Source organism: Rhinolophus ferrumequinum, chromosome 9 (assembly GCF_004115265.2).
Source record: "Rhinolophus ferrumequinum isolate MPI-CBG mRhiFer1 chromosome 9, mRhiFer1_v1.p, whole genome shotgun sequence".
Lineage (NCBI taxonomy): Eukaryota > Metazoa > Chordata > Mammalia > Chiroptera > Rhinolophidae > Rhinolophus > Rhinolophus ferrumequinum.
Genome location: NC_046292.1, coordinates 18,432,894 through 18,451,243, shown reverse-complemented (window position 1 = coordinate 18,451,243; position 18,350 = coordinate 18,432,894). Strand labels below are relative to the sequence as shown.

Here is an 18,350-nt window from a genome sequence, read left to right as displayed (position 1 = left end):
GAATGGGTAAATAGTTTTAATGTGTAACAGCAGGCCAACCGGGAGAACAAGACCCCCGGAGGCCCCAGCCCTTCCCCAGGACGCTCTGGGGCCTGTGTGCCTGGGCCAGTCTCATGCCTGCCTCAGCTCTGAGACCCTTAAGTCCCAGGGAAGGGTGGGAAAGGAGGTGGATAGCTGGGGGCTCAGCCCAAAGAGTTCAGGGAGACAAACAGGCTAGTTGAATTTGGCCTTGGAAAAATCCATCTCCGGATGCTGATCCATGAACCTGGGAAGGGAAAATAGGAAAAAAGTGAAACAGGCTATCCCTCTCCCACAAAGTTAGTGCCTTCTCCCAGCCTCCCACATGAGGTCTAATCTCTCTAGAACCCTGAGCAACCAGGAGCCAGGCCAGGCAGCGGGTGGGGCCCCAGGGTCTCTGCAGGGTCCCTGAGGCCCATTTGAACCCCTGCCTGAGGCTGGAAGCTTAGGTGCTGATATTGACACTGCTCTCCTCTTGGTGGCAATGACCATCTATAACCTTCCTTCCTATCCTCAGGTGGCCTAGTCCTCAAGATGACCTCAGCAAGTGATTGGGGTAGGCAGGCTGAGGCTTTCAAGCCATAAACCTGGCTGGCTCACGCTCAGTGACACACTTGGCTGCTGTCACCCAGGTCCACGTGCCCCACCCCCCACCATGCCCAAACACCCATCTCTACATTGCTTACTTTTTCAGAATTTCCTGTTTCTTCTGTTCGTCCGAAGTGGGCAGCCCCATGGACTTCTGTCTCTGGTCATACATCATCTTTTCCACCATGCTGCGCGTCTCACTGTCTAGGTCTGACAGCTGGGAACAGCAATGACAGGGACAGGTGAAGCTCTGGGGCCACCTAGGCCTCTCATCTCCCAGCTGGAGCTCCCCCAACCATCCAGGGCTCACCTTGGAGTTCTCAGGGTTGATTTTCTTGGTATTGATCTCAGGGTCACTGGACACCAAGCGGCTCCACCACTCCATCTTGTTGATCTGTGAGGAAAAGGAGGACCACCGGGCGATGGGAGGTAGCTCATTCTATGCCCAGGAACCCCCAACCATTCCAGAACCAAACTCTCCCATCCACATGCTGCACTTGGGACCCAAGCAAGCCTATACTGGGACCTGGGGTACAGAGGAGCAAGACTTCTGCCCTCCCCAGCTACTGGGGAGACAGACCCAGACATAAATCAGCACGATAAGGGAAAGAATAAAGTACACAGGCAGATACTCATCCAGGACGAAAGGAGAGAAATTAGAGTGACACCTAGCTGGGATAAGCAGTATATCTGATTTAAAAAGCGGGAAAGACATTCCAGTTGAGAGAAAAGTGTAAGGGCATGGAGGGGTCAGTGAGGCAGCCACAGCCAGCCAGGTAGGCTAGGCCAGGCCTTATGAGCCATGGGAAGCTCTCCTTGGCCCCATGGCACTTCAGAGACCACCTTTATTTACTGGTGTCTAGGTCCCATCTCTCTTTTTGAGGGATTGAGGGAATGTAGGCTTCCTGAGAGCAGTTTTCTACATTTTGTTCATTGTTCTCTCTCTCTAGCATATAGAACAATCCCTGGCACATAGTAGGTGTTCAAGTATTTGTTGATTTGAATGCATACATGAACCTATTGGAAAGATGAGCCTTTGGCACCAAAGACTGTTTTAATCCTGACTCCAACCCTTCCTAGAGGTAAGAGCCTGGGCAAACCTCTGAGCTGCCCTTTTCTTGATTCTAAAATGGGACAGATCTACTTTAAAAGTCTTGCTGTGAGATTAAATAAGGTATGTCCACCAGGTCCCCAGCATGACCCGAGAGTAAGCGCAGACGCCCTCCCCTCTTCCTCCGTCAGAGCACAGGCCAGGGGGCCGGGCCTCTCGCACCTTCTCCAGATGCACCGTCACCACCTTGCCGTCCTCAATGAGCCACGAGCTCTCTTCCACCTTCACCTCGTTGTACAGCTCCCCGTCAATGACTGCAGGCTGCCCCTTGAGCCCAACCCGGAGGTGCCGCCGCTGGATGTCCACCACCACGTCCTTCCCCTTCAGCCGGAAGTTCACACAGAAGGGCACTGCCAGCTGTGTGGGGTAGGAGCAGTCAGGAGGGGGCCCAGACTGGCTCCCTCACCTCTGCCCCGGCCCTGCCACTCACGTCCAGCTCCGACAGAGTCTGGGTCCAGCGGTAATTGGACAGGTCTGCCCCGTTGCCGAGGTTGGGCTTCAGTTTGCCTTTGTCCTTCTCATCCTCGTCGTCGTCCTCCTCAGCTTCCTGCTCACAGTACAGCTACTTACTTGACAGACAGACTGAACTCCCCTAGGCCAGGCCCCGGGCTAGCTGGCCTGGGCATCAGCCACAGAGTAACACAGACCTGGTCCCTGCCTACTCCATGGCCCACTGGGAGACAGAAGTAAAACCTTCTTTTGATCTCTACCTGAGAGGAGCTCAGACTGTTATAACCATGTGACAAAGGACACAGCTGGGGGACAGTGACAGTCAGAGATGGACCCATGGGACCCAAAGTGGGGTTAAGCCAAGGGACTTGGGAAGAAAGCCCAGCACAGAACAAAAGGCCACAAGGTGGCCATGAACAAGATTGTACTAAAAGAAAACCAGGCTGCCAGATATTCTCTATCCTTTCCTGTGTCTGTAGGACTGAGACTCCCAGTCTCAGAGCAGAACCTCTGGAAAGCCAAGTGAATGCCTCTACGACTGCTTGGGCTCCACCCACAGATGTGTCACAGGCCCCCACCGCAAAGGGCCAGGCTGGCCCTCAGACCCCAGCCCACCCTATACAGGGACTGCCCTCTCTGGCTCTTGGGCTTGCTTTCCTCCAAGGCTTAAAGCCAGGGGGTTATGGTTTTATTTTTAACACAGATCCTTTGGTCCAATGTTGCTGAGTGCAATCTTGAAGTATGGGGAGGATAACCAAAGCTGAGCGAAGGGAGGTAGGAGAGGGCATTCCAGAGACAGGGAAATGCTGGAGAGTCCCCCAAAGTTCCCAAGCTCCTGGCTCGCCCCGAGTACCCCCAGTCCATCTCACCTGCTTCCCAGGTGAGTCAAGGCTGCCATTCTTGAGCTGGGCCTCATGAGTCTCTGCATCCTTTTTCTGTGGCAAAGGGCAAAGCTGTTGGCAAGAGGGTCCCCTCTTCTAGTGCCAATAGGGATCAGGGGGCAGGGGAGGGAAGCCCACTCTTACCTGGTCAATCTCCAGCTGCAGCCTCTCTGCCTCCTCATCAGTCAGCTCCTTGATCTGGGGCCCAGAACTCTCTGACTTGGCCTCCTTAGCCAGCCTGGCTGCCCGCTCCGCCTTCTCCCGCCGCTCAGTCTCCTGCCGCGCTCTCTTCTCCCGCCGGGCCTTCTGTGCCAGCTGGTTGTGGTGGTTGAAGCTCTGTGTGATGAGCTGGGGAAGGAAGTGAAGGAGATGAGGCATCAGGATAGGGGACAGTGCATTCAGATCCAACACAGTGCACTCAGATCCTCAGTTTCCTCATTTACAAAATGGGGATAACAAACACGTGTCTCACAATTGTAATGAGAATACCTGCAAAGTACCTGGCTCAATAAACAGTGGCTACGTTAAAAAAAAAAAAAAAAAAAAGCCTAGTGACTAAGAGTGCAGACACTGTAGTTGGACAACCTGAGTTCTAATCCAGGCTTTGTCACACACCAGCTATTTTATTTTTGGCAAATTACTGAATGTGTAAGGAGCTTCCAACTCCTCATCAGTGAAGATGAATCCCCAACTCACAGGGTGGTTGTGCAGACCAAGTGCTGAGTGCTCCGAAAGCCCTGCACTAGAGAGTGAAGCTGTTCCAAGTCCAGCCTCAGCCCCTCTGAGAAGCCTTTCCGGAGCTCTCAGGCCCACCCTGACCACCTCCTCTGCCTGCTCTCTCTGACCTCCCTGTGTACCTGTCTCCAGGACTGCAGCCCAGCCGTGCAGAACTCAGCACCACGCCCAGAACCGCCAAATTAGCAGGAAGCCAGAGAGCTTTCTTGAGGGAAGAGGTGCCTCTTCCTCTCCTCAGCCTGCAGCCTTGCTCTCCCACTACACCTTCCCAGGATGTTTGCACCCTACATCCTGCTGGCTGGCCTCACTGCTGCCCAAGAGCTACCCCAAAACTATTTCCATCTGTCACTGTCTGGCTGTGTAGCCTTGGGCAAGTGAACTTAGACATTTTCTTAGCCCATTTCCTCACCTGTCATGGGGATCAAATATGACAGACACTCGTCTAGAGCCTGGCACAGTCGTTGCCACCTCATAGCCACATATAGTGTTGGCTTCCCAACACCCCTTACCTGGCTGAGGCTAACCCCATGTCAGCTGTTGGGGGTTGGGGAGACGCACCTTCTCTACTATAATAATACGATGGGCGCGATGGCTTGACCAGTAGCTCTCAAAGTGTGGTTCCCCCAACCTGCAGCCATCAGCATCACCCAGAATGTGAGAAATGCTCAATCTCAGGCCGCATTCCAGACCTAGTAAATCCGAAGTTCTGGGGACATGGCCTAGCAATTTGTATTTTTAACAAGCCCTCCTGGCTAAGTCTCATGCACATTGGAGTTACACGTAGATTTGAGTTCCTGGTCTCCTTCTTCCACCTGTGTGACCCGGAGGCCGTCTCTGTCCCTCTTACTTTCTAAAAGCAGGTCTTGCATAAGATGTTTTCTGCCTAGAACGTCCCTGTCCCTACTCTCAGGTCACCTGGCAAACTTCTGCTCCTCCTCCAAGACCAGCTCAAGTGTCTCTTGAGTTTCACCTCTTCATCTTTAGTAAGTCCTGGAACATACCAAACTTAAGAAAACCAACTCTGTGTCGACCCACACCTGGAGGCCTCGCAGGGCACCCATCACGTGATCAGAGGTCAATAAACCATCTTTCAAGCATCTCTGAGCCCGAGTTGCAGGGGTCTACACAAGCTGAGGGGCCCATGTGGGGCTCAGGTTCACCAAAGTTACCCATGGGCTCCCAGACCGAGGGTTCTGCCAAATGCCCATGACTCCTCATTCATTTGATGCCAATTCCTCCTGCTACCCCAAAATCTCCAACCCCATGCCACAATGCAATAGCTCTGTACTCTAGGAAGTTAAAGGTCACCAAAAGCAACCCCCCCCACCACCACCACCAAACTAACTAGATTAACAAAATGGTGTCTGTGAGAGAAACGAGCCACCTGAAGGCCGTTCTGCTGTCAACAGAATCAGTCATGAGACAACAGAATCAGTCATGAGACAATTACGCCAGCAGAGGCTGTTCCACCATAGGGCCTTGGTCCCAAGTCCCTAATCGGGGAGACCTTGAACTCAAGCCATTTGCTAACCAGTGGCCAAGGGGAGGCGGGAGCAGGGTCCTCCCCTGCCCCAGCTCCAGTGAATCATGTTACATCCCATTTGTCCTCTTCCTTCCTAGCTCCTGGAGGTTAGGTAAGGGCACAGCTGAATCACAGGGCAGAGTCAGGCCACCCACAGGAGCCTCTGACCCCTCCGCCCCGCCTCCTCCCACCAGGTTTACCCAGGCCCAGCCCCAGCCTCAGGCAGACCCCTGGCAGTGTGTAGCCTATTCAGAGGTGCCAGCTGGCAGGCTGTCAGAGTCCAGCTTCTGGTGCTGTACACATCTTTGGGAACCACAGCCCACCAGAGTGGGCAAGGGGTGAGGAATGCTGAGCCAGTTCCAGAAGACAGGCCCCAGAATGCTCAGTGGGCATACCCGAACACAGGCTTTTCCCGGCCTAGGCTGGGTGACAAGCGAGTAAAGAGTGGTTCCCACCAGTCTAGCCAGGGAAGACATTGAGAGTTATTTAAGCCTAATCCAAAGGTGTGAAGTCCTGAATCTGCCTGGTGGCAGGGGACAGGATGGCCTCAACACATCTGAGGGAGATGACATATTCCTATTCTAGAAGTTCATATAAATGGAATCATGTGTTCTTTTGTGTATCTGTCTTCCTTTGAAAAGCTGAATAACATTCCATTATGTGTACATACGACATTTGGTTTATCCATTCATCTGTCAACGGATGCCTGGGTTGCTTCCACCTCTTGGCTATTGTGAACAGTGCTGCTATGAACACGGGTGGACGAAACTCTCTTCAAAACCTGCTTTCAATTGTTTTGGGTATATACCCAGAAGTGGGATTGCTGGATCACATGGTAGCTCTATTTTTAATTTTTTGAGGAAGTACCATACTGTTTTCTACAACAATCACATCATTTTACATTCCCGCCAACAGCAGTGCACAAGGGTCCCATCTCTCCACATCCTCACCAACACCTGTTACTTTCTGGTTTGACAGCAGCCCTCCTGATGGGTGTGAGGTGGTGTCGCGTAGTTTTGCTTTACGTTTCTGTGATCATTAGTCATGTTGAGCATCTTTTATAATGCAATGTTTTTTTTTTTTTTAAGATTTTATTGGGGAAGGGGAACAGGACTTTATTGGGGAACAGTGTGTACTTCCAGGACTTTTTTCCAAGTCAAGTTGTTGTCCTTTCAGTCTTAGTTGTGGAGGGCGCAGCTCAGCTCCAGGTCCAGTTGCCGTTTCTAGTTGCAGGGGGTGCAGCCCACCATCCCTTGCGGGAGTCGAACCTGCAACCTTGAGGTTGAGAGGACGCACTCCAACCAACTGAGCCATCCGGGAGCTCAGCGGCAGCTCAGCTCAAGGTGCTGTGTTCAATCTTAATTGTAGGGGGCGCTGCCCACCATCCCTTGAGGGACTCAGGAATTGAACTGGCAACCTTGTGGTTGAGAGCCCACTGGCCCATGTGGGAATCTAACCGGCAGCCTTTGGAGCATGGAGCCTTTGGAGTTAGGAGCATGGAGCTCTAACCGCCTGAGCCACCGGCCAGCCCATAATGCAATGTTTTTAAAGAGCTACAATAATTCATTTTTTCCATCAATGTCCAAAGAGTACCTTTTTTCCCCATCCTTTTGTTGATAGGAAGAAAAAGGCATGTTACTGTTTCTTTTCATTTCCTTGAAAAAAGGGCATGTCACTTTCATTTCCTTCACTACTAGTGAATTTGAGCATCTTTTCATATGCTCTTTGGATTTGCTTTTCTTAGAATTGGTGATTTTTTTTTTTTTTTAACTGGGGAATATTGGGGAACAGTGTGTTTCTCCAGGGCCCATCAGCTCCAAGTCGTTGTCCTTCAATCTAGTTGTGGAGGGCACAGCTCAGCTCCAAGTCCAGTGGCCGTTTTCAATCTTAGTTGCAGGGGGCACAGCCCACCATCCCATACGGGAATGAACTGTCAACCTTGTTGTTGAGAGCTTGCGCTCCAACCAACTGAGCCATCCGGCCGCCCCTCTGGCAGCTCAGTGGCAGCTCGTTGTCTACAATCTAGTCGTGGAGGGCGCAGCTCACTGGCCCATGTGGGACTCGAACCAGCAACCCTGTTGTGCAGAGCTCGTGCTCTAACTGAGCCATCCGGCAGCCCCTAGAATTGCTGATTTTTTGTTTATCCTTTTCTTCTCAATTTATAAGATTCCTGCATATTAAATTAGCTATTAAATTTAATCTGTCCTCTGCATTGCACAATTTTCCAAATCTACTGTTTTTCAATTGGCTTTCAATGTCAGTATCTCTTTTCCCATATACAAGTTTTCAAAGTTTGAAGAGGCACACAGCTACTTTCCCTTTTATAGTTTCCAGGTTTCTAATCTTGTAAGGCCTCTCCACACAAGATTATAAATAGTTTCTTAGCTTTCCTTGCAAAACTCATCTTGATCTGCAATTTATTATTACATGAGTAAAACAGATGGTACATTAAGGCAGTTTTGTTTTATTTTACAAAAAGCCACTTGCAGCAACACGACTTATTAAATCATCCTTTGCCTACTGAACTGAATTACCACATTAGATACACATAATATCCTCATATATGCTAAACTTTTTTTCTTTTAACCTATTCCGCCATCTTGGACCTTCTCTCTATGCTAGACTTCCTGGGTTCTCATTTCTGCTTCACTGGTCCATTTCTCTTCCTATGTCCGTACTGTGTTGATACAGTCATTATGACTTTACTCAAATCCACAATCCCTTATCCACAATTCCCAGACCCCAAACCTAACAAACTAAGTGTTTCTGTACTTTCTGTAGCTCTGTGGCATGAAGGTATTTACAGACTTCGTACCTCCCACTTGGTATAAACACTGATATACATTTCTCTACAGAAATTTTAATGTTCTTGATTACAGGATGCTGCTCCTGACCCCTTGATTGGGGTATGTAATGTACATATGGGGTATGATTGTATGTAATGTACAGTATATGTGTTGTATTGCCTCCTAAAATCCAAAGAATTCTAAATCCCAAAACACATCTGGCCCCCTGGAGGTTCAGACACGGAACTGTGAACCTGTATTCTCATATGCCAGCCATATCGTCTGTATTACCTTTTTAATCCTCAAAACAGTCCCGTGAGGTAAAGACTATCTCCACTTACATGTAAGAAAAATGAGGCTCAGAGACACAGTGATTGACCAAATGCCATACAGTTTTAAGTGGGGAGTGGGGAGACCAGGATTTGAACTCATGTCTGCTTGACCCCAGAGCCCTTGCTCTTAACCACTGCACCTGGAAATGATGTATCTGGTGGACCTGCACATAGTAGGTGCTCAACACAAAGGAATTACTATTACTACTGGAGACCAGGTGAAAAGGCTGGACAGGTTTCTGCCTGCTTGAGAGTCTGACCAACCTCCTGGGAAAGAGCTGACCCTAAGGGAACAAAGAGCCAAGGAGCACAACAAGGTCTAAGAGGGGACCTGCAGACCGCCAATATATGGTAGCTATCATCACCCCGATTCTTCTGAGGCCTCTTAATGTTATTCATCTCTCTCCCTTCTTCTAGCTACCTCTTATTCAGCCTTCATACCTCATTTCCTCATGAAGTCTTCCTTGAGCCCCCAACCTAGATTAATATCCATTTTATGTTCCCAGGACTTCTGCCCAACCACCACTTCTTAATTTTCCTTTTTTTTCTTTGAGGGACTTCACTGTGAGATCCATACATACAAAGACCACATCTGTATTCACCTCTGTATTCCCAAAGAGTTTGGCATAGTATCTAACACAACGTAAGTGTTAAGTGTTCAATAAATATTCATTGAATGAATGAATCACTATTGATATTATAAGGTAGTCTGTCTGGCCCACAGAAAAAACGGGAGGCGCTAGTGCTAATACAAAAGTCCACCTTCTTTCATTTTACAGATGTGAAGACTGAAAGGCCCGAGTATTGTGGAGAAATCAATGAGGCCATACAGCTAGACCAAGAACTTGGGACTTCTACTTCCAGGCCAACATGTGTACGACAGAGTAGCCCTAGGTTGTCAAGACACATTATGGAACACTCTAGCTCATGAGAACTCTGAAGCCATAGAAAGTGGTTTGCAAAACGTCTCCTTCTTAAAAATGTCTCCTTCTTATTACTATGTCACTTAAGTTTAAATGAAAACAAACATCAAGGTTATAAAAATCATAAGTTCACTGAGATGACATCTTTATGATTTAACAATCTTCAAAATCGCAACTACAACCTAAGGAATCAGCAGGCAGTTCAAGGTCTCCGAACCTGTACCACAAAAAACAATTCCCAAATCCCTGAACTTTTGATCACAACATCTGTGAAAAGTGGGATTGGTTGGCTTTGAACTTTCCTACATTTTTAAGTTCAATTTCTAACATTTGCCCACTCTTACCTCCCAGCTAGATAATTAGATAAACCTCCTCCGTGGTAAAGGAACCAGGAAGCATGGTGTCAAGGACAGAAGGTAGTTTTACAACAGACTCTGGTTTCAACCCTGGCTCTCCCATGACTCAAGACTTTGGACACAGAGCCAAACACTCCTGAGCCAAACTCCTCATTTGTAAAATGGGAAATAGTAATACCTGCCTCTCCAAATGCCCAAGGAGCACAGGAAAAAGGGTAGGTAAAGCACCTGGCAGGGATAAATGACAGCTTGCTTCCCTTCCCTGACTCTTTGTCCTTGTTATTTTGCTTCTGCTGAAGGTTCTTATTATGTCAAAGGAAGGCCAGATGAGCTTTTCTTCTGAAGAGCTTCCAAAGGATAGCAGCCCCCAACACTCACCTTTTCTGCCATCCCCTCTTCTCCTCCAACAAAAAAGTCTGTTTTGCGTCGAAGGAAGCTGAAGAAAGTATTCACAAGCTGAAAGACAAAAACAGACTGAAGTTATGGAGATGCCATTTTGGGAGTCCCTCAACTGTACAGAAGTCAACTTTCTTAGTTTAGGAGGAACATGGGACTTGAGCGTTTTACCTGAGCCTCTCAACTGAGAAGACATCCTCCCAAACAGGCTCAACTGTTGTCACTTCTGCCAGGAAGCCTAACTTAGCCTTACCTATCTCACCTGAAAGGCAGATTCCTCATTTTTCGTGTGTGTTGTATATTCCTTGTGTCCCTAGAAGCAGCCTAAGGATATAGAGGACCCCTCTGCATCCAGGGTTTGAAAAGTATAGGTCCTGCTTTCCTCTCCAGATAGTAAACAGCCCAGCCAAAGTGCACCGGCTGTTACTAGGGCAGAGCCAGAAGGAGGGGAGCAAATGAATACACTTCAAAGAAGGTTAGGACCAGCTAACTCTGGTGGGGGCACCAGTGTAGCCAAGTGGTTAAAAGCATGGGTTTGAGTATCAGACTTATCTGTATTAGCTCTGTGACCTTGGGGAAGTTTCTTAACTCTGTAAAACAGAAATAGCAGCAGGACCCATTTCTAGGAAGCTTGTGAGGATCAAATGAGATGATGGAGGTGAGGGCCTTAGCAGTGTCTGGTCCAGAGCAAGAGACCTCCTGCCCGAGAGTGAATTCTTCACAAGTAGGCACCATGAACCATGGCTAATTCTGTCTACATGTCCAATGTGTGGCACCAGATCTGGCTCAGAGTACATGCTCAGTAAAACTTTTGCTGAATGAAAAGATCTAGTGGTAACCTAGGGTTAGCACATACAAGCCTTTTTATTTGCCCAAATAAATGGTTCTAAATATGATGCTAGAACTTATCTTAATGGTTTCAATTCCTGCTTCTAGACATCTTTTTTAATTCACCCAAAAATGAATTCATTCCCAAATTCAGTTTTGTGTCAACAATTTAGGGGGGAGGAGGGAGAGAACCTTTGCATATTTGGAAATTAGTAGTGATTCTCTTCCCACCTCAAAGGGCTTAGGAGTCCGTGATCACCAATAGCACCTGGATGAAGAATGGGACTAGAAAGCTCAATGAAAACTTGTCCCCAGTGAGACAGAGAATCGGCAATGGACTGGAAAGCACACTGGCTGAAGGAGTCTGGTCCTGTCTAGATCAGGAAACTATAGGATGATCTTGAGTAAGTTCCCTGGGTTTCTTTACAGAATGACTGATCTTTACAGGCTTTTCTACCTCTTAACTTTCCACATTTCTGGTCCAAAAAACCAACTCCAGAATCAATACTAGTTGGTTCTTATCATTCATATGCACTGTTACTGTGTGTGGTCACTTATATGAATTACACTTTTGAAAAGCTCGTTGTAAGCTCCATCAAGCCAAGGACAGATTTCTGTTCACGGCTGTATTCCCACGACCTGCTCCTGTGAGTGTCTGAACCCACACCAATCACTCAACAAATACTTGTTGAATGAACAAACCTGGTTACTGAGAAGTCCTCACTGCCCTTCACTTCAAGACACTAATCTCCTACAAAGATTCACAAAATAGGGATTCACAACTCTGTTTCAAAGACAAAGAAGCTGAGGCTTGGAGACGTGGGAAGGTCCCAAGTTGGTAGGTGGTGGAAATCAATTGTGAACCCAGGCCTCCTATTCCCCATTCAAGGCCTAAACAGACCACGTGCTAACATCACCCCACCCCCCAATTCCCACTCACCCCCACCCCACATTCCTCAGTTCGCTCGAAGTCGGTGGATGCAAATCCCAATGTCTGGGATGATTCGGACTAAGGGATGCCCTTCGTTAAGGAAACGAAGGCGGACGCATGTCTGAGACTATTGGGGGGATGGGCGGGGGGGGATGCCACGGTCTGGGGTTTTTCAGAGCCAGGTTCAAAATCCCCGGAGTTGCTCAGATAGGAGATGCTGAGCCGCGCCGGGCCCGGGACTCATACGAAGGGGGGCAAGACATGTGGCGGGGAGGCCAAACCGGAAACTGGGGCGCAGTGAGAATGTGGGGGGATCCCAGAAGCCCGTGAGGCCCAGGAATGGATCTCGGCCCTTGAAGGTAAAGGAGGGTGGGGGGAGCCTGGCTAGAGTCGCCCGGGTTGGCGGGCGCCGCTGGACCAGGCCAGGCCGACGCCTAGCGGGCCGTTACCTCCGGCACGCCGCCCTCGTGCTGCTGCGCCATGGCCAGCAACATGCCGTCGAACCGCTCGTTCTCTTGCTCTCCGCCCATCGCGCCAGCCCCTAGCCAATCTTCGAGTTTCGAGCTTCGTTGTTGCGTCCCGGGTTTTCCAACCTCGTTTGGGTTGTGTCCTGCCCAACGGCTCTAGTCCTCCGCCTTCCGCAGCGGAGCCGGAAACACGCAAGTGCTCCGCCGCCCAGCCCCGCCTGCTTGCTCTCTCTCTTCCCGCCTCCCTCCCGACTCGCGACCATTCAGCGCGCGCAAACAGTTCGCTTCACCGACCATTGGTCAACTTGCTGAGCCAATCAACGAGCGTGTCCATGAAGTGGTGGGCGGAGCCGAGAGCGCCAGAGTTTGGCGTGAGTTGCTATGGTCACCAGATGCTCTGGAGCCTTCCAGAAATCCCTGAGCTAAAATCTGGCGGGGTTGGAAGTTAAAAAGGGACAGACTTTGCTCTTCCACCTTAAGAATGCCCTCAAAGCTTGTAAAACGGTGAAGCTGAAAGTGTCCTTAGCTCTTCCAGTCCTTCCATGGGGCAGTGGAGGCCAAGAAAGAAGGGACCTGCCCAAAGGACCGCCGGTCTCCATCATCATCACAAACTCTGCCAGGACCAGCTTCATGGGTATACAAACTGAAGTTGCACTGGCCCTGGGCTTAGACGAGCTCTATGCTTGGTTTAATGCTCTTCTGTTGCAGTCCTGAAATTTTAAATAATTTTTTAACAAGAGACCCCACGTAGTCATTTTGCACTGGGCCCTGAAAATTATGTAACGAGTGTTGTATTCTACCTTTACTACTGTTAATGTGGGGGACAGGTCGCAGCCTAAGGGCAGTCTCTAAGGGCAGCCTCTCCACGTTTGCAGTGAATTTCATCATCTTAGTCTTTTCAGGGATTCTACCCTTGGTATTATCCTTTTTTAAATCTCCTGTATCACAAATTTCTTTCTTCTGGATCATTCCCTTCAACTTACAAACGTGTTTTCATGTCACTTACCTTTTTACTATTTTATGACCCCACTTTCTCCTCTTATCATATCACCCCAATTTTCAGTTCTCATTCATAGCAAAACTTGAAAAGATGACTATATTTGTTTCTCCATTTCTTTACCTTCCATTTCTCCTTAATTTACTCCTCTTTTCTTAAAAGACTGACCAAAGTTAAAATAACTTCCATATTGCCAAGCCAATGGGCCACTATTATCTTTCTTGACTTCTCAGCTGCATTTGACACAGGTTACCCTGTCTTCCTTTTGGAAACACTTTTTTTCCCTTAGACTTCTGTTATGGACAGAATTGACTTCCCACCAATTCAAAGGTCTGACAAGTACACGAACTCATCCTAGAAAAAGTGCTACATATGTACCTCATTGCTGAATATCACTACGGCCACCTTCGAAGTACTCCCCTTGGAAAGCTATGTACCTATGCCAGCGCCTAGTTTACGTTTCAAAGCAATTTTGGAACTCTTTTTCTGGAATGGCCATCAGAGCTGTCGTCGTATTACCCTTAATGTCCTGAATGTCATCAAAATATCGTCCTTTCAATATTTTCTTTATCTTAAGGTAAATAAATAAGTCATTGGGGGCCAGATCATGTGAGTAGGGAGGGTGTTCCAATACAGTTATTTGTTTATTGGCTAAAAACTCCTTCACAGACAGTACCATGTGAGCTGGTGCATTGTCGTGATGCAAGAAGCATGAACTGTTGGTGAAAAGTTCAGATCATCTAACTTTTTCACACAGCCTTTTCAGCACTTCCAAATACCGTGTTTCCCCAAAAATAAGACCACGTCTTATACTGTATTTCCCAAAAAATAAGACTGGGTCTTATATTAATTTTTGCTCCAAAAGACACATTAGGGCTTATTTTCAGGGAATATCTTATTTTTTTCATGTACAACAATCTATATTCAAATACAGTCATGTCATCTTCTTCTGAGACATCGTCATAACATACTAAATGCATCTGTCTGGCTGACGATCTCAACTGGGGCTTATTTTTGGGGTAGGTCTTATTTTCAGGAAAACACAGTAGTAAACTTGGTTAACTGATTGTCCAGTTGGTACAACTTCATAATGAATAATCCCTCTGATATCAAGTTCACGAATGTAATTGTCAGACCTCATATACATACATATTTTTTCTTTTTAATTTGAAAAAATAAAAATTTAAATTGATTAAAAATTTGTTGGTTAGGACCACTGTTTCTTCCCACTCTCATCCCACTTCCCAATATGAATGATTCCCAAGACACCTGGAAATACGTCGGTGATGGGGGAAGAAACAGGGTATGTGTAGAACAAAAAGCAAAGCTGCACCAAATCCTATCACTTAGTCATCACTAAGTTGTCATTTCATATTGACACCAACTCAAAAGAGAAGTTCTCTCCTATAAGGAATAATGCAGCATATGCAATTATAAATGCTTCATGCATATTTTTCTTTTTTGATAAGAATTACACAAAGTAGAATTTATGAAAATTCCTACTACAAACCTATAAACAGTGCTACAAGTAGCATATACATCTATGTGTGAAGTTTATGTCTCTTATCAAGAATGAAATTTTGTTGATCAATCCTGCGAGTGAAAAGATAAAATCATCTCTCTAGTCTCACTGTAGAAATTTATTTTTAAAAATCATTGACAGCTCTACCTCCTCCCCTTCTTTTCTCTTCCTGAAAATTTCAGTCCTAAAACTATTAGGTTGTGTGGAACAAGGTAGAGGTATGCGCCCCAAGTAGAGGAGGCGGGAGCCACAGTGGCCCAGAGCAAAAGTCAGAGCCCCAGCATGGTGAGGAGGGTGTCCACACAGAGCGGTGACCTGGCATGGGTGACAGGGGCTCAGTAGGGAGAAGAAGGGGGTCCCTGAGTGGCAGGTGGCAGCCTGACACAAGGTATCAGAGCCCAATGGGTGAGGAAGGTATCTCATATGGGACAAAGTGGTGGCAGAAATGGAAGACTGGTTAAAAACAAGGGCTTGATGCAACAGGTTAATAAATTAAGAATAATGGAAGCCAGATTGCTCAGTGTCAGAAGATGGAGGTATAAATGGAGATGAAAACTACAATAACCCCCTTTACGGTGTATTAGAATTGGAGATAATAGTCTGAACTCATGGTTTTTTAATATGTATAAATAATTAATAGAACTAAGTATGAATGTGTGTGTGTTTGTACGTGAGCACATGTGGGCGTTTCTTAGCTCTGGGAGGGCCTGGGAGCAGTGACACCTTAATTGCAATGAGAGGGTCTTGGTTTCTAGACATGGCTCTAGTGCCCAGATTATGGTTTTTAAATACTGTTCTCCACTAAAACATTGAATCAGAGCTTCTTGGAGTACTGACTGATTCCAGAGGCTGGAAAAAAGACACCTTGTTATACCAGAAAATAAGGGATGTTCGAGGAACAATGGGGAATGTCGAAAGGATATATATAGACTCAAGCTTGAAGGGGCTCCCATTGGCCAAATCTGTGACAATCTGAGCATCAAAATAAATAATGATAGTAATAGATTACAAACCACTGAATAAAGTAGGAGACCATGAATTCATATGTACATACGTACATACATACATACATACATACATCAAAGTATGAGGAGGAATAACTACATAGTTTCAAAGTGCCTCCTTACAAAATACTGATTCGTTACAAAGGAGAAAGAATAACTATAGTGGAGAAGCCTGGCAGACATCCCTTAAGTGACCAAAGTGAACCATGGGCCAAATGGAGAATAGTCAAGAAGAACACAACATCAGTTTTGTGATATTGCTACTAAAGATACATAATTTGAATCTAATCAAATTGAGAGTCTTGTTACAAAATAACTACAACTCTTCAAAAGTGTCAAGGTCCTGAAAAGCAAGGAAAGACAGAGGGAAAGTTTACTGACTGACAGACCAAGGAGACATGACAAAGAAATGCAATGTGAGATTCTGGACTGAGCACGGTCACTGTCACTGATTTCACAAGAGCATTTGGTGAAACTGAAATGGGGTCTGAGATTAGATATTACTTTCCTGATTTTGTTCATTGTTAATTTCCTGCTTTTGATGATTATATTGTGGTTTTATAAGAGAATGTCCTTGTTTGTAGGAATTACACACTAAAGTATTTGAGAGTTCTGGGGCATCAAGTTAGCAATTTACTTTCAAATGGTTCAAGGTAAAAAAAAAAAAAAAGTTCCCTGTACTGTACTTGCAATCTTTCTGTGTTTGTGATGCTTTCAAAAGAAATAGTATTGACATGTGAAAAGGTGAGCAAAGAGGGTACAGCTAAAACACGTAGGCAAATATTGTCAGGCAACCAGTAAAAGTATCTTGCTATTCTCCTGGGTTTGTGACATTTGTATTTTCTGTCAGTTCATTTTAGTTTGTAATTGGTAGTGATTTGTTTTCGTATTTTAAATATTCACTTCTATACCTGATTCTCTATTGTTAAAGAGGGTCCTTCAAATTGTATAAGCTTCAAGCCCCATAAACCAATATCTACTATTGGCCTTTGTTGCCACCCTTTTAAGGATGAGGAAACTGAGGCACAGAAATATAAAATGACTTGCCCAAGGTCACTCAGCTAAGTGATGAAGCAGAATTTGGACCCAAGCAATCTGACTCCAGAGTCTCTTTTGAGGGGACGCTGTGGAAAATTCAGTGAGAAAAAGGATGTGAAAGGAACTTTATACATGTTAAGATTAAGACAATTCACAATCAAATGAAAGAGGTGTGCCTGTTTGTCTGCTGGGGCTTAGTTCCTTAGACAGAGGCAATGGGGGAGCAAAGTTCTACTGTATGCCAAAAACTGCTTGGAATTTGACATCCAGGACCTCACTTTGTCCTCACAGCAGCCCTGCAGGCAGGCATTACTGTTTCAAATGAAACTCCAGAGGCCCACAGAAATTTGGAAATCAGCCCATGGTCACACAACTGTAAAGTGATAGAGCCAGGAGCAGATGCCAGGGATGGTGATGGCTGCCCAGGCTGGGCTTGCCAAGGTCCACAGACATGACACAGCCGAGGACCTTCCCGCCACTCTCACATAATATGCCCCACTGTCTGAGACAGAGTTGCTGAGTGGTTGGTAGCAAAGCAACATTTCTGCCTAGATCATAAGTGGGCAACATCTGCAGACCAGGCAGCACCAAGGTAGGGGTCCAGGTAGCCACCAACTCTGGGAAACTCAGGCCACACAGCTCTTGCTGCACAATTGGGCCAGTAGATTCAGGGGAACAAGCAAGGACTTTGAAATCAGATAGATCTGGGCTCTGTCTCTTCTTAGTGGCATGACCTTGGACAAGTCACTTCCCCTCTGTGAATCTCAAAAAGTAAAAATCTTGCTTCATAAGGAAGCTCTGAATATTAGAGTGGAAAGTAGCACATAGAAAGTGTTCAATAAACAGTAGCCATATTACATTATCATTCTGCCAGTGCTTCTCAGCAGATACGGCCTTTCAGGAGCTCTAGGAATACAGACTGGGGAGAGAGAGTTCATTTCTGCAGGGCCCCCAGAACTGGAGTCAGAGGAAGGGGCCTCCTAAACTGTTCAGTGGGCAAAGTCCTCCCCAGCCCCCCAGGGTCCCGGCTCCCTTCTCTGCAGCCTGTTCCTTACCAACAACAGGAGCTAGGCCCCAAGGTTAGGCAAACAAATCAGCGATAAGGCATTTCCAGGTTGGGCCTTGCATTCAAGGCTTGTCCAGCTCTGGGGCTGACTTCCCAGCTTAGCAAAAGTCCTGCAGGCACCAATAGGGACACCTGCCATGGCCACCTGCTGATTATGCACCTGAGGCCTTGGTGCCCTGGTACAGCCTGGGTTAATGACCCTGTTTATCTGCTTGAGTCATCTGATAAGGGGCAGCCGGCCCAGCGGACAGGTGGCCCCATGCCTTGCACCGACCACTTCATTGACTGAAGCCTATCAGGGCCACGTGGAGCTCTCAAGGCCCCCGCCCCCAGCACTTCCCCACCAGTCCTGCCAGGGTCAGTGTCTTTCTTTTTTTTCAATGAATATGACTTCTGGAG

The 18,350-nt window shown here is 47.0% G+C and overlaps 1 protein-coding gene across 2 annotated transcripts; it reads right to left on the bottom strand.

Annotated features, from left to right (window-relative positions):
• On the bottom strand, window positions 1-12,523 carry NUDC (nuclear distribution C, dynein complex regulator). 2 transcript variants are annotated; one of them, XM_033113155.1, is made up of 9 exons: window positions 12,307-12,523; window positions 10,081-10,158; window positions 3,193-3,396; window positions 3,037-3,120; window positions 2,148-2,264; window positions 1,880-2,074; window positions 917-1,000; window positions 705-823; window positions 1-265 (listed from the first exon to the last, which is right to left on the bottom strand). In XM_033113155.1, the coding sequence occupies exons 1-9, from the start codon at window positions 12,385-12,387 to the stop codon at window positions 214-216; spliced, it is 1,014 nt and encodes a 337-aa protein (XP_032969046.1). In that variant the 5' UTR covers window positions 12,388-12,523; the 3' UTR covers window positions 1-213. The 2 variants fall into 2 exon arrangements, with proteins under 2 accessions (XP_032969046.1, XP_032969047.1); XM_033113156.1 differs by having other exon boundaries at window positions 3,037-3,102; window positions 12,307-12,522.
• Window positions 12,524-18,350: the final 5,827 nt, after the last annotated feature.

Excerpts from the sequence above, each read along its gene's own strand:
- NUDC (XM_033113155.1), bottom strand. The coding sequence starts at position 12,387 with ATGGGCGGAGAGCAAGAGAACGAGCGGTTCGACGGCATGTTGCTGGCC. Across the intron at positions 3,397-10,080 it reads AAGAGGGGATGGCAGAAAAG|CTCATCACACAGAGCTTCAA; the intron begins GTGAGTGTTGGG and ends TTCCTTCCCCAG. Across the intron at positions 266-704 it reads AAACAGGAAATTCTGAAAAA|GTTCATGGATCAGCATCCGG; the intron begins GTAAGCAATGTA and ends TTCCCTTCCCAG.